Source organism: Palaemon carinicauda, chromosome 16, assembly GCF_036898095.1.
Source record: "Palaemon carinicauda isolate YSFRI2023 chromosome 16, ASM3689809v2, whole genome shotgun sequence".
Classification (NCBI taxonomy): domain Eukaryota; kingdom Metazoa; phylum Arthropoda; class Malacostraca; order Decapoda; family Palaemonidae; genus Palaemon; species Palaemon carinicauda.
This window is the reverse complement of record NC_090740.1, coordinates 41,449,053-41,462,360: the sequence shown is the minus strand read 5'-3', so window position 1 is coordinate 41,462,360 and position 13,308 is coordinate 41,449,053. Positions and strand designations below refer to the sequence as shown.

Sequence of the window (13,308 nt, the reverse complement as noted above, 5' to 3'; positions counted from 1 at the left end):
GTTTCCTTATTTCCTTTCCTCATTGGGCTATTTTTCCCTGTTGAGCCCTTAGCCTTTTAACATACTTCTCCAACTAGGGTTGTAGCTTAGCTATTAACAAGAATAATACTACTGTATTAGTCCTTGGGAACCACACAACAGCAGCCTAACCCTAAAAAAGGGGTTTGAACAAGGGGAAAAACTTTAAGTCTTTCAAACTGTACAGCAACCCCTGCCCTTAAGTCCCTACAATAGTTTTGGAGGGAACTGAAATATAACCGACATACGCCTGGAATGATAAGATGGTAGCATGGCGAGAAAAATACTAGACGAATCATTGTCTTGAATAAATGGTTCGCAGTGAAGTAATCATAAAGCTGCTTTGGTATGTTTACTAGAGCCTGAAGCCGTGGGTTTCTTTCCCTTATACCTAGACTCAAGGCTGTGCTTTTGTTTTCCCTTACATGTAGGCTGTACTTCTGCACGATTATTATACATTGGTCAGAGGGCAGGAAAGAATATCTTGGGTATATATTATCCTATATAGATTCCTGTTCTAGCTTTAATGGATGTGTTCTTGGGAATCCAATACCAATTTTAGTGAATTTCTTTAAATTAACATCAATTGATTAATTTTTTAAAGGAATCTGTGGATAAGGTTATGTTTAATTTATAAAATTTAATGCCATAATGTGGTGGGCAAAACATTACTATATTATCTTAACCTTGCTTTGAAATTAATTAGTTCCAGGATGAATGTCAACAATTCACAACTCGATATATCAAGATGTTGATATGCCCCTGAAATGTAAAGATTCAGCTTAATTTAGTACAGATGGCACTTGCCGCCAAGTAGTTGACATCTCTGTACAGCAATTATTTCAGCAAATTTTTTTTTTCTTAATTTCAATTGGGAAATCTCTTCAGAACATGAGCAAATCAAAGAATGTATATAAATAGATTTTGTACTCAATGAAAGTTAAAAATTAGCACTAGGTGCCAATGCAGATGGTATTAAGTGTATTTTTCATATTTTGATTTAAATAATTGAAAGAATTTAGTTACTTTCTTTACTTTTAGCCATGTCTTTAATTTAAAATTAATTTTTCAGACTTTGGACGACTTTATATGTGCACCAATTGAACAGCTACCATCAAAAAACCCAAAATTCAGTATTGATAGAGATCGTGCAATGCTTGCAGCTTCCTTCAATCAAAATTCAAGGTCACAAAGACGAAGGAAAAGTGGTGGAAGACCAGGATTAATGGATATGGAATAGCTTAAGTTTGTCATTGATTGTACTATAAATGATTGAAAGAACAAAATAAAGTATTATATACACACACGTGTTATTAAGATACCTTTGGTAATGCCTTGTATGTAGATACAAATTATTTGAAGTGATTAGCTATATGCCTTCAAAACTTTAAAGGATTGAAAGAAAATTTTTATTAAAAAATTTATTAACTAAATACTGTAGTCAAATACAATGTATCAGAAAATGACCCTTGAAATTCACAGGTTCAAACAATTAAAATTAATTCCCGTAAATATCAAGCTTGTGCTAAAGATGAAAACAACAACATTTACTCTGTAGCATCTGCTCTTGCCACAGAAAATGGTTCTGGCACTACTATCTCCCCCGCATCTGCTATCTTAACCTCATTTACAGGACGGTCACGGCCATCAGTCGGTGTTCTCTCAATTGCCTGGACAACATTCTGCAAGGAAATTTAGAGAAAATCATTAATTGATACACACACACACCACCTATATTTTGATAGTTTGCTATTATAAACTTGACATGAAGCTTAGCTTCATCCTTAATATCACAAAACACAATATATGTATCCTGAGTTACATACCATTCCTTTAAGAACTTTTCCAAACACTACATGTCTTCCATCCAGCCAGGTCGTCTTTTTGACAGTGATGAAAAACTGCGATCCATTTGTGTCCTTTCCAGCATTTGCCATGGACAACCATCCTATTCCATAATGCTTAAGCTTGAAGTTCTCGTCAGGGAATCTATCACCATAAATGCTTCGACCTGTAAATATCACCAACTTAATGCAAAGCAAACAAGTCTCAAAATAGATAGCCCTTGACATAGGAATTAGGCATTACAAGTAATGAAAGATTTAAAAGTATTAGTTTGATAAAAATTCCAAACTTCTTAGACAGATATAGAAAGCTTTATGTTCTAACAGTTCAAAAAGATTATACAGTACTGTAGTCACTCTTACACAAGGCCTTTCAAGCTAAACACTCATGATTTCAAGAATTAAATACACAAAATGCAGGTTTAGTTAATATACATTGCATGAATATTTAAAAAGAAACCGATTTCCTTTTTCTTAACCAAATGCAATTAAAACTAGATGGTGTTTGAATAAAATCACAAAAAAAGTAAGACTAATGTACAAATTTAAAAGCAGTACAGCCTTCAGTTATATGTGCCATCCAAATTGGTATCATTGGTAAAAAAATAAATAGTAAATAGAAACATAAGTTGGTAAAAAATAACTACAAAATCAAAAGAAACTTCCCATCCTGAAACATTATTTTACATTGTAACCTCCCATACACACCCGAAAGATTCAGATTTAACACACCCCACAGCCCAAGAATAATGGCTTACACCCCTTCCTCATCCTGATAGTTTTGGTTTTAAATTGAGCCCTCTGTAATGTATGTATACATTAACACCCTACCCTCACCAAACTTCAAAGTGTTTGAAATCACAATCAATCCGCAACTCCCAACCCTCCACTATTTTCCATCTACTGATTCTGCTATCGCTAGCCAACTAGGCTATGAATGTAACAAGTTCTTGCATTAAGACATACAGTATTTAATTAGTATTATATAATTATTGATTTTCTCCATTTTACCATTCTGCAATTTCAAGTTTTCAGTCAGATTATTTTCCTACCACTGCCTAACTAGTCTATGAATATAAGGCTTCCTACATTTAGATATAAATTTTACTATTCTATGATTATTCATTGGTTTTATACACATTTACAGAAAAACAATTTAAAGCTTATTCCCACATGTTTTATGTTTTTGTCAATGATACAGATGGTTGACAATCATTAAAGGCACGCACAGCATCGACAGTCTTCACTTTTATCAACTCAAATTTTCTTTTTCATTTCCATGGTTATTCCATACCATTTCTTAGCATACCAGAGGTTGGTTATGTGCTTACCATCAGACATGTTGATTGAGAAGATTTTAAAATTTCTACAAGGATGAATAACAGCTTAGCATGAATACTTACTGACCACAGCCACTTGTTTGAGACATCTACAAGAACCCCCTATCTGCAGTATTGAAAAATATGGTAAAGCGTTCACAGCATCGCCAAGCACTAGCGCAATGAATCAACCTAATGCTTAGCTACCGTATTTGATTTGGGATAAGGCCATAAATTTTAACACTTTCGCTTTGTCAGAAATCGGCCACTAACATTCATATTATAGAGGATGTGTACACAATGTAAAAATTAACTATTGAAATATGGGATTTGTCTTCATGTCTTTAATAAGGTTAGTGAGGATTACTTGTGAGGGGACAAGAACCACCATACAGACAAACTATGGGGAGACATTCCCCATGGAGGTTGGCCTCCATCAGGGATCCACTCAAAGTCCAATATTGTTCCTTGTCATTAGACACTTGGTCAGAATTAATGAGCGACAAAGAATTTTGGGAACTGGTGTTGGTCAATAATCAAGTCGTCAGAGCACACAAAAACTGCAAGAAAAACTTTTAGCATGGAAAGGAGTGCTAGAAGGGAGAGGATTCAAGGTAGACAATGGAAAGACAGCACTAATTATTAGTAGCAAAGGTGGTTATGATGTATACACTGAAGTGATAGTTGGTACAGGGTTAAAACTGAATAAGGAATTAACTTCTTATCAATAATAACAGGTAGGTACAGAAAAAAGCTGCAACCGCCTTCTCCACAAAATTTACCTAATGGTAGGAAGATAACGGGGATAAACCGCATATACAGTAGTAATGGGCCACTACAAAAGGGAGAGTACCTAGGACATTAGCCAACCCAATCTAACCTTATATTAGCCAACCCAATCTAACCTTATATTCGATTGGAAGAGAATGAATCAAAGACCAAAGCCTGCATAAAAGCAGAGAGCAGTAGTATATCCTCCTGTGATACGGCAGCATCAAGTGGTTATTTTTAACGGACGGGTGGACGTTCCGGACCTATTACCTTCATGCCACCTGTTATCTAAATACGTTAAAACCAGTCGTTAAACAAATGCCTTTTTAACTAATCAATGGCCGTTCCCGCTCAAGATAAAGTATTGCCTATTTAAAAGATGAAAGGTTTGCATTCAAAATGAACGCGATATGCATTTTGTATTTTTATCCTTTTTGTACAGGATCATTACAGTACAATCAACAGCATACAGGACCTAAAATGCATTTCTTTTTAAATACTAGACTGCAAAAAGCTGATATCAAGTCTCAATAAGTCAACTCACCTCCAGTACCATCTCCTTTGGTGAAGTCACCTCCTTGAATCATGAAATCCTTAATAACTCTATGGAACGCAGATCCCTTGTAACCTTCTCCAACTGGATTTAGTGCTAATTGTCTGAAGTTTTCTGCAGTCTTTGGAACAGTTGCTCCGAAAAGTCCAATCTCAATACGTCCCGCGGGTTCCCCGCCAATGGTTATGTCAAACCATACCTACACGGGAAGAAAAGTCAACGGTCGTTAACATGGATAAAATAAAAAAAAAAAAACTTTTCATGCAATTTACATATGTTTATTGAACCTATTAGGTTTGAATTATTTCAAGTATAAAAAATAAACCTTAGGAATAAGATTTAAAAATTTACAAAACTTATCAAATTTAAATTATACATACAAAAGTCTAATGACAATAATTGGTTAATAGTTTTATATCTGATCAAATATATCTTAAATATAGCAGTTTAATTTTTCTACACTTAAGTTTTCACTAGATAAGATGCAATCTTCTCAACTTTACTTTTAATACATGCCAATACGCTACATTAATATAACTCCAGTCTTTGTTGAAACAAAAAGACAACCAAGAATTTTCTAAAAATTAATACTTTAGTGTACCGTCAGCACAATTTTCCTTTACCAAACATTATGCACTCTAAAAAAATTTATAAGACCAACCTAATAATCAAATTTACTTCATTTCACTACAACCCAATAATATAAAATGTACTGTATTTATTGAAATAAGAGACTTAAAAATTCTGTAAAAATTATTTCTGTACATGAACAATTTTCTTTTACAACAAATACAAATTTCAAAAATTATTGGTATTTCTCCTAGCTGTGCAACCCAGAGTCATTTAAATTGGTTACTCATAGTTCCATTTTCTACGAACAGAAAAAGTGTTTGGTTGCATCATGATTGGTTACCTAGCAGCACCCACTGCCGGGCAGTGTTGTGTGTGGTTGCCCAGTAGGTTTCACACTATTCTGGTCAAAGACTTCAGGGGTGGTTGAGGCAGGACCTTTGCTTAAATGACTCAGGTTTGTATAGTTAAGAAAAGTAGAAATTAGAAAAATTGAAACTTTTCTAAATTTGTAGTTTATTTCTATGAGGATACAAATTTCCGAGTCATTTAAATGGGAGTCTTTCTTAGGCGAGGTGAAGTCTCTGGTAAGAGGTATTCACTCTCTCTTCGACAGTTGCAAGTACATGTAGGTATAAGTAAAAGTTGAAAGTGAATATGCATTGAGAGCGACTACAAACCTATGTTTCGGGATTCAGATTTTTCATGTATCTTCTGAACAACAAAAACTTCTTTCCTGTGAACTTTCCATTCAGTCTTAAAAGGGTGCCGTAGAGTGACACACCCATCTTACACAGATGATGTCGCAGTAATTATATGCCATAGACACGGTCGTCGTAGGAGGCGCCCTAAGTGGCCCTTTAGAAATCTCTCTCTTTTCGCAGATTGAGTTTAGGAAGGAAACTCTGTCATTCTCTCACAAAGTGCAAGAAGTTGAAACTTTTATACTAGAAGTGAGCACGACTCCTCCTGGGAATAATGTGTATAACAAACCGCTTGTTAGCAATTTGCACGAGAGGACTTCTTTAGGTATAATGTACCGCTTATTAGTGATTTGCACATGAGAGGGCTTATTTAGGCTCCTGACCTTAATGAAGTGATTCTTCCAAACCAGACATCAAAACCTCGAGGGGGGCTATATCAGCTGTGATGGTGCCCAAGCATGCAGCGAGGTTTTCTGGAGTCATTAATATATGGATCATGAATTGCTCCACTTCAGGGTCAACTGGTAATTTTACCTTGATAGACTGGTTAGAAGATTTAAGGTTCCTTCGAACATCCTTCCACTCTCACACAACATTCAGTGAATGTCCACAATAGGAGGCTGAGAGAATGACACCGAGTTCTCTTCCCAAACTCAATCTGCGAAGAGAAAGATTTCTAAAGGGCCACTTAGGGCGGCTCCTACGAGGGCCGTGTCTATGGCATATAATTACTGTGACATCATCTGTTTAAGATAGGCATGTCTCTCTAAGAGTATTTTGGCAACCTTTTAAGACTGAAAAGAAGGTTCACATGAAAAAATGTGGGATGGCGATGAGAGAAGTCAAGAGATGTACAAAGGAGGACATAAAGAAGAGAACAAGAGAATGGGACACAAGCAAATGGAAGATTGAAATGGAGTGCAAGGAGAGAGTAATCCTGTATATAAACTGGAAAAGTGAAATCAAGGAGGAAGTGTATGACAACACATTTTCGTAAATTTTATTATTCAGAGCAAGGACAAACACATTGGGCTTGAATATCAAAAACAGACACCAAGATAGAAATATAAACTATGTATTCTGTGATGTAGAAGAAAATGCTAATCATTTCAAGTTTCATTGTCCACAGTTTAGTGATATAAGAATAAAAAAAATTGAGCTCCAACAGCCATACGAAGAAGATAGTGCACTAACAGTTGGAAAATTCCTTTTTTGTGAAGAAAATAAGAAAAGTGTACATCAAATGTGGATGAAAAGAGAAAAACTAGTGAAAATAAGGAACACACAAAACTAAAAGACACAGAGGTGCCATGGCAAAGGTGAAGCCTCAACCTGAATCTGATCTGATCTAATCTGTACTATTAAGTCTAACTTAGAATACGGCAGCGTAAGGGGGGGGGTCGCAAGGGGTTGTTAGCCCCCCACACCCCCCCCCCCCTTTAGGTAAGTAGGTAAACACACTGCTTGTAGGTTAGGTTAGGGGGGGGAGTTTAAGTTAGTTGATGTCCATCTTTAATCAATGTGCGAGGAAATGTCCGCTGATATACATAGGCTCCCAAGTGACAATTCTAGAGCCGTTTTCCACCAAGATGCTACAGTTCTTCTTATGACCAATCATCTACTGTAGTTTGACTTCTTAAGAGATGGTACCTCCCTCATTTTAAAGCTAATGTTTTGGATTTCCAGAATGGAAGAAGCCCCACTTGCTATCATAGTTAATAATAGGCAATACCTACACTTAAGGCATTTTCAACCATTCTGATCTAGATTAGTTAAAATATGATGGAGCCTTTGAATAACAACATACAGAACCTCCTACACGCATAGAACACTACCTAACCTAAACTTCAACACCTAATGTAACCTACACTAAATGTCCTTACCTACTCACCTAACGGGGAGGACCGGCCCTGCTACGCCCCCTTGAACACCATATTTTGAGTGATAGGGTTGAAAATAAGGGAGGTATCGGCCATTATTGTCATCATAAATACCCCTATATGATAATTAAATTTCTAACTAAACTGGAAATAAGTCATGGCTATTTTAGCATTTTTTCCTGTATGGCCTAATGGGGGGGGGGGGTGGAGCGTAACTAGGGAATAATATAAACCATATAAATTTCATGTATTTGGCTAGTAAATGAAATATATATTAACATCCAACTTTTCCAACTAGGGTAGTAGCTTAGCATTTAATAATAAAAATAATTATAATAATAACTGTAAGAAACCTATATTTTTCTACTTTACTGTAAATGCAGTGTCCCTGGTCCTCTCACACTGAAACCATCTGCCCTACAGGAACAAGATATGTGTCTTGTGTAACATCTTCGGTATTCAACTAGTATTTCTTATTCGAATGAACTAAGAAAATACAACTGAATGGCAATTTTTAACAAAGGACACTAACACAGGACTAAGGCATAACCTAACGTGCCAAATTAAAGTTCGCGACAGTCCTGGGGAGTTTAGTGCTGGGTCTTATACTCAGCTGCTTCCCTTAGTGAAGTATTTCTCAGTTTCTAGTGTTTCAGTAAGCCTGGTCACAAGAACAATTTTTAAAACCGGTTTCAGTTATTGACACTTACACTCAGTGATTGACACATAAACCCCTGAAAAACCGGTACACATTTACTGTACTATAGAATTCGACAAAAGACTTCAACCACCTTAATTGAAATAATGATAACATAGAATCGGCAGCATGCATTATTCTAAGGGGCCACAAAAAAAAAAAAAAAACATTAAAACAGACAAGCTACGGGATTGTAGCTATGCTTGGTTACGGCACAAGGCGTCTTATTTGCGATACAACAGGGAATTTTAAGACTCAGGATAATGAAGCCAAAATACACTAATATTCCTACCTGGTGTGTTACTTTGGGGCCTTTATCTGCAGCACCTTGGCCCTCGGTTTTCTTAAAAACCGTAAACAAGATGAAGACCGTGCCTAACAAGAGTATGGCCCTCATGATGAGTTTACCAGGTCTGCCGATGGTCGCCACCTTTTCAAGCCTCGTCGACAACGCCGCTAGATGTTGTCAACGAAGCAGCCACTGTCAATAAAACAGGTTGGAAAGTTAGCAACTTGTGCTATATATCAATATGTTCCTTGTGTACCTCCCACTCAGTATTGCTTTTGTCGAATTTCAACATAGAATATAATTTCGATGTTATTAGAATCATAATTTCTAAATAAATTCAAGAGCTTTTCACTCGATACTAAAAGGTGCTACTTTTGACCTCAGACTCTTAGCAAAATCCCTGTAAACATGGAAACCATCAAACCTCGGCAGTGCGTATATCTAAAGGAGAATTAGAATAATTATCTAACTTTCACCAGTATAGATCGAATTATATTTGTAAGTAGCAGCAAAATAAACAACTTAACCATAAAGAATTTTACAAATAAGTCTCATTTTCGTAATTTATCTCTAAACGGGATCACCTTGCTACATACATGGGGAATTACGATTGGTTCCTTGCTGATGTTGCCATTCTAAAGTTCGTGTTGTTTGCTAAGAGAATAACTTCTGAGTAAAAGTGTAAGGAGACTTTGATTCTGTCATGAATATGAATTAAATCTTTATTTAAATTGTACATATAAATTGTAAGAACTTAACACAGCATCAAGATACGCAACAGAAGATCGTCACAAAAGATTTTCCACGTAAGCACATAAAAGGCACGCCCAAACACAACTCTTGCGCATCTGCTCTGCAGCCTTTTTATTATACTGACTTTGACGATGTTGAAATCAGATAGTATATTAACAAATAATGAATGCAAAAAATAATTATAAAACCACTTTGAATTTAGTTCTAATTTCATGTGCTACGATGTTATTGATTATAAGTTTGATTTGTTGATGCCGCGAACGCAACAATTTAAACTTGTAATGCGGGATCTTGTGCCTACTTCAAATAAAAGTTCTATTATCTTTAATAAAAAAAAAAAAAACGATTCAGAAACGAGATAAAAAAAAACATTTAACGCCTAATAACTAATCCAATTTTGGATATTTGATATTGAAGCAAGAAGCAAGTAGGCTATCTATTTAGTAGATTAGATACGTCGAAAGGTATGCCAAAGAAACAATAGACAGACAATGGCTGTCATAGCACAACCGTTAGATTTGCCTTTCCAAATCTCTGAAGATTGCTTACTTAGCAACATAAATGCCCCCAGCTGTTCGTTAAGTGATAGAAAATGTAGGTGAATTCCATAGGTTAGAACTATTGTGATGAAAATAAATTCCATGATCCCCAATTTAGCTTTCAAGAAAATGATTACTGTATGAAAATAAAAATTCTGCTCAGACATAATTTCACCTTTTTAAATCGGAGCATGACCATGCCCTACATCTATTCCTTATTTTGTCATTACGTTGGATAATTGGTACATAATGATACTCCGTCAGGAACATTCTACTGTCTGTAATTAATTTTCAAGATGGGTTTGACCTCTTCCACTCTTTCTCTAACCTTCCCTATCGCCCATCTGTGCTATCCCAACCTACTTACAACCATAGAAATTACCGCCCTCATCAGTTGCATAGTTATGGTTAATCATAAAATGAATCCCAGTTCTACTGAGTCCTAGTTGTGTAGTATACAAATACATTACGTTCATTTAAAATTAAGTTTATTTTTTTTTTATTAATCTTATGCAGTATGTGCCAATTTGTTTCTCAGCCATCCCCCTCAAAACAGACATTACTAATATAACTAATATCTAAGATTTCCTTCTCATTTCACTCGCCTTATCACGCATGTTCAAACTGACAATTCTAATAAGAATTCCCTATCAATCATCAAATTAGATAATTAATCAAGGCTGTCGTACAAATTCAGGATGAAAATCATCCCAAGGAAAAAACGTCAGTGGATAATTGTAAATAATAATAAAAAAAAAAATCAGTTTGGCTGTCGTGGATTTGGTTTTGTTGTGGTTTGTGTTCGTCCTTTAGGCTGGGTCAGTCCGAGAGATATTAATTATTATTATTATTATTATTATTATTATTATTATTATTATTATTATTATTATTATTATTATTATTATTATTATTATTATTAGTTACTCTACAACCTTAGTTAGAAAAGCAGGATGCTATAAACCCTAGGGTTCTTACAAAGAAAAATAGCCCAGTAAGAAAAGGAAACATGGAAAGGAATAAACTACAAGAGAAGTAATGAACAATTAAAATAAAATGTTTTAAGAACAGTAGAAATATTAAAATAGATCTTTCTATATAAACTATAAAACCTTAAAAAAAGAGAAGATAAATAAAATAGATTAGTTTGCCCGAATATACCCTCAAGCAAGATAACTCTAACCCAAGACAGTGGAAGACCATGGTACTGAGGCTATTTCTTCTACCCTTACCAAGAGGAAAGTAGCCACTGAACAATCACAGTGTAGTAGGTAACCCCGTGAGAGAAGAATTGTTTGGTAATCTCAATGTTGTCAGGTGGATGAGCACAGAGGAGAATGTGGAAAGAATATTATTATTATTATTATTATTATTATTATTATTATTATTATTATTATTATTACTAGCCAAGCTACAACCCTAGTTGGAAAAGCAAGATGCTATAAGCCCAAGGGCTCCAATAGGGAAAAATAGCCCAGTGAGGAAAGGAAATAGATAAATGATGAGAATAAATTAACAATATATCAATCTAAAAACAGTAACAGCGTCAAAACAGATATGTCCTATATAAACTATTAACAACGTCAAAAACAGATATGTCATATATAAACTATAAAAAGACTCATGTCAGCCTGGTAAACATAAAAACATTTGCTCCAACTTTGAACTTTTGAAGTTCTACTGATTCATCTACCCAATTAGGAAGATCATTTCACAACTTGGTAACAGCTGGAATAAAACTTCTAGAATTCTGTGTAGTATTAAGACTCATGATGGAGAAGGCCTAGTATTACGAACAGGATAGAATTGTACAGGGAGATCTGAATGTAAAGGATGGTCAGAGTTATGAAAAATCTTATGCAACATGCATAATGAACTAATTGAACGACGGTGCCAAAAATTAATATCTAGATCAGGAATAAGAAATTTAATAGACCGTAAGTTTCTGTCCAACAAATAAAGATAAGAATCAGCAGCTGAACACCAGACAGGAGAACAATACTCAAAACACGGTAAAATGAAAGAATTGAAACACTTCTTCAGAATAGATTGATCACCGAAAATCTTGTAAGACTTTCTCAGTAAGCCTATTTTTTGTGCAATTGAAGAAGACACAGACCTAATGTGTTTCTCAAAAGTAAATTTGCTGTCGAGAATCACACCTAAAATATTAAGAGTCATACAAATTTAAAGAAACATTATCAATAGTGAGATCCGGATGTTGAGGAGCCACCGTCCTTGACCTACTTACAATCATACTTTGAGTTTTGTTAGAATTCATCTTCATACCCCATAATTTGCACCACGCACTAATTTTAGATAAATCTCTATTAAGGGATTCACCAACCCCAGATCTACTACATTCAGGGGATGGAATTGATATAAAGAGAGTGGCATCATCTGCATATACAACAAGCTTGTTTTCTAGGCCAAACCACATGTCATGTGTATATAGTATGAAAAGTAATGGGCCAAGAACACTACCCTGTGGAACACCGGATATCACATTCCTGTACTCACTATGGTACCCATCAACAACAACTCTTTGAGATATATTACTTAAAAAATCAATAATAATGCTAAGAAACGACCCACCCACTCCCAACTGTTTGAGTTTGAAAACAAGGGCCTCATGATTAACACGGTCAAAGGCAGCACTAAGATCAAGGCCAATCATACGAACTTCCTGACCACAATCAAGGGATTTCTGTACAGCATTGGAGATTGTAAAAAGGGCATCACATGCTTCAAGGCTTTTAAGAAAACCAAATTGCAAACTAGGGTATAGACGATTACCTTCAGCAAACCTATTAAGACGTTTTGCCAGAAGACGGTTCAAAAACTTTAGATAATATGGGAGTTATGGAAATTGGGCGGTAATCAGTGGGACTTGAGCTACCACAAACACATTTACATAGAGGAGTAACATTACCAATTCTCCAACAAGTCCTAAAAGCTCTTCTTGCTAACTTGCGCAAAATAACAGATAACTTTGGAGCTAATAAATGTACTGTCTTTATAAAAAAACAAAGGAAAAATACCATTTGGGTCTACACCTCCATAAGCATCAAGATCCATCAACAGAGCTTTAATCTCACGAGATCGAAAAGCGTAACAAGTTAGTTTAGCCTCAGGAAAACATGAATGGGGAAGTTCAAGTTTTTCATTACTCTGTTTACTGTCCAAAACATCAGCCAAAAGGGTTGCCTTTTCCTTTGGACAGTGAGTGACTGAGCCATCTGGTTTAAGTAACGGAGGAACTGTTGCATCTACACCAAAGAGTGCAGATTTAAGGGTGGACCACCATTTATGTTCCTGAGTTGTACCAGAAAGGGTCTCTTTTATGGTTAAATTGTATTCTTTTTCAGTTGAGG

General features: G+C 35.4%; 2 protein-coding genes across 2 annotated transcripts in view; one reads left to right on the top strand and one right to left on the bottom strand.

Annotated features, from left to right (window-relative positions):
* LOC137655729 (pentatricopeptide repeat-containing protein 2, mitochondrial-like) overlaps nt 1–1,320 on the top strand; it is a 264,814-nt gene extending 263,494 nt beyond the window's left edge. Inside the window, exon 8 of the mRNA XM_068389759.1 lies at nt 1,091–1,320. Within this exon, the coding sequence (XP_068245860.1) occupies nt 1,091–1,258 (168 nt within the window). The 3' untranslated portion in view covers nt 1,259–1,320. The remainder of the gene's footprint in view (nt 1–1,090) is intronic.
* Nucleotides 1,321–1,424: 104 nt separating this feature from the next.
* LOC137655730 (peptidyl-prolyl cis-trans isomerase B-like) lies at nt 1,425–8,828 on the bottom strand. Its single transcript, XM_068389760.1, has 4 exons — nt 8,649–8,828; nt 4,497–4,704; nt 1,845–2,029; nt 1,425–1,700 (listed from the first exon to the last, which is right to left on the bottom strand). The coding sequence occupies exons 1-4, from the start codon at nt 8,751–8,753 to the stop codon at nt 1,566–1,568; spliced, it is 633 nt and encodes a 210-aa protein (XP_068245861.1). The 5' UTR covers nt 8,754–8,828; the 3' UTR covers nt 1,425–1,565.
* Nucleotides 8,829–13,308: the final 4,480 nt, after the last annotated feature.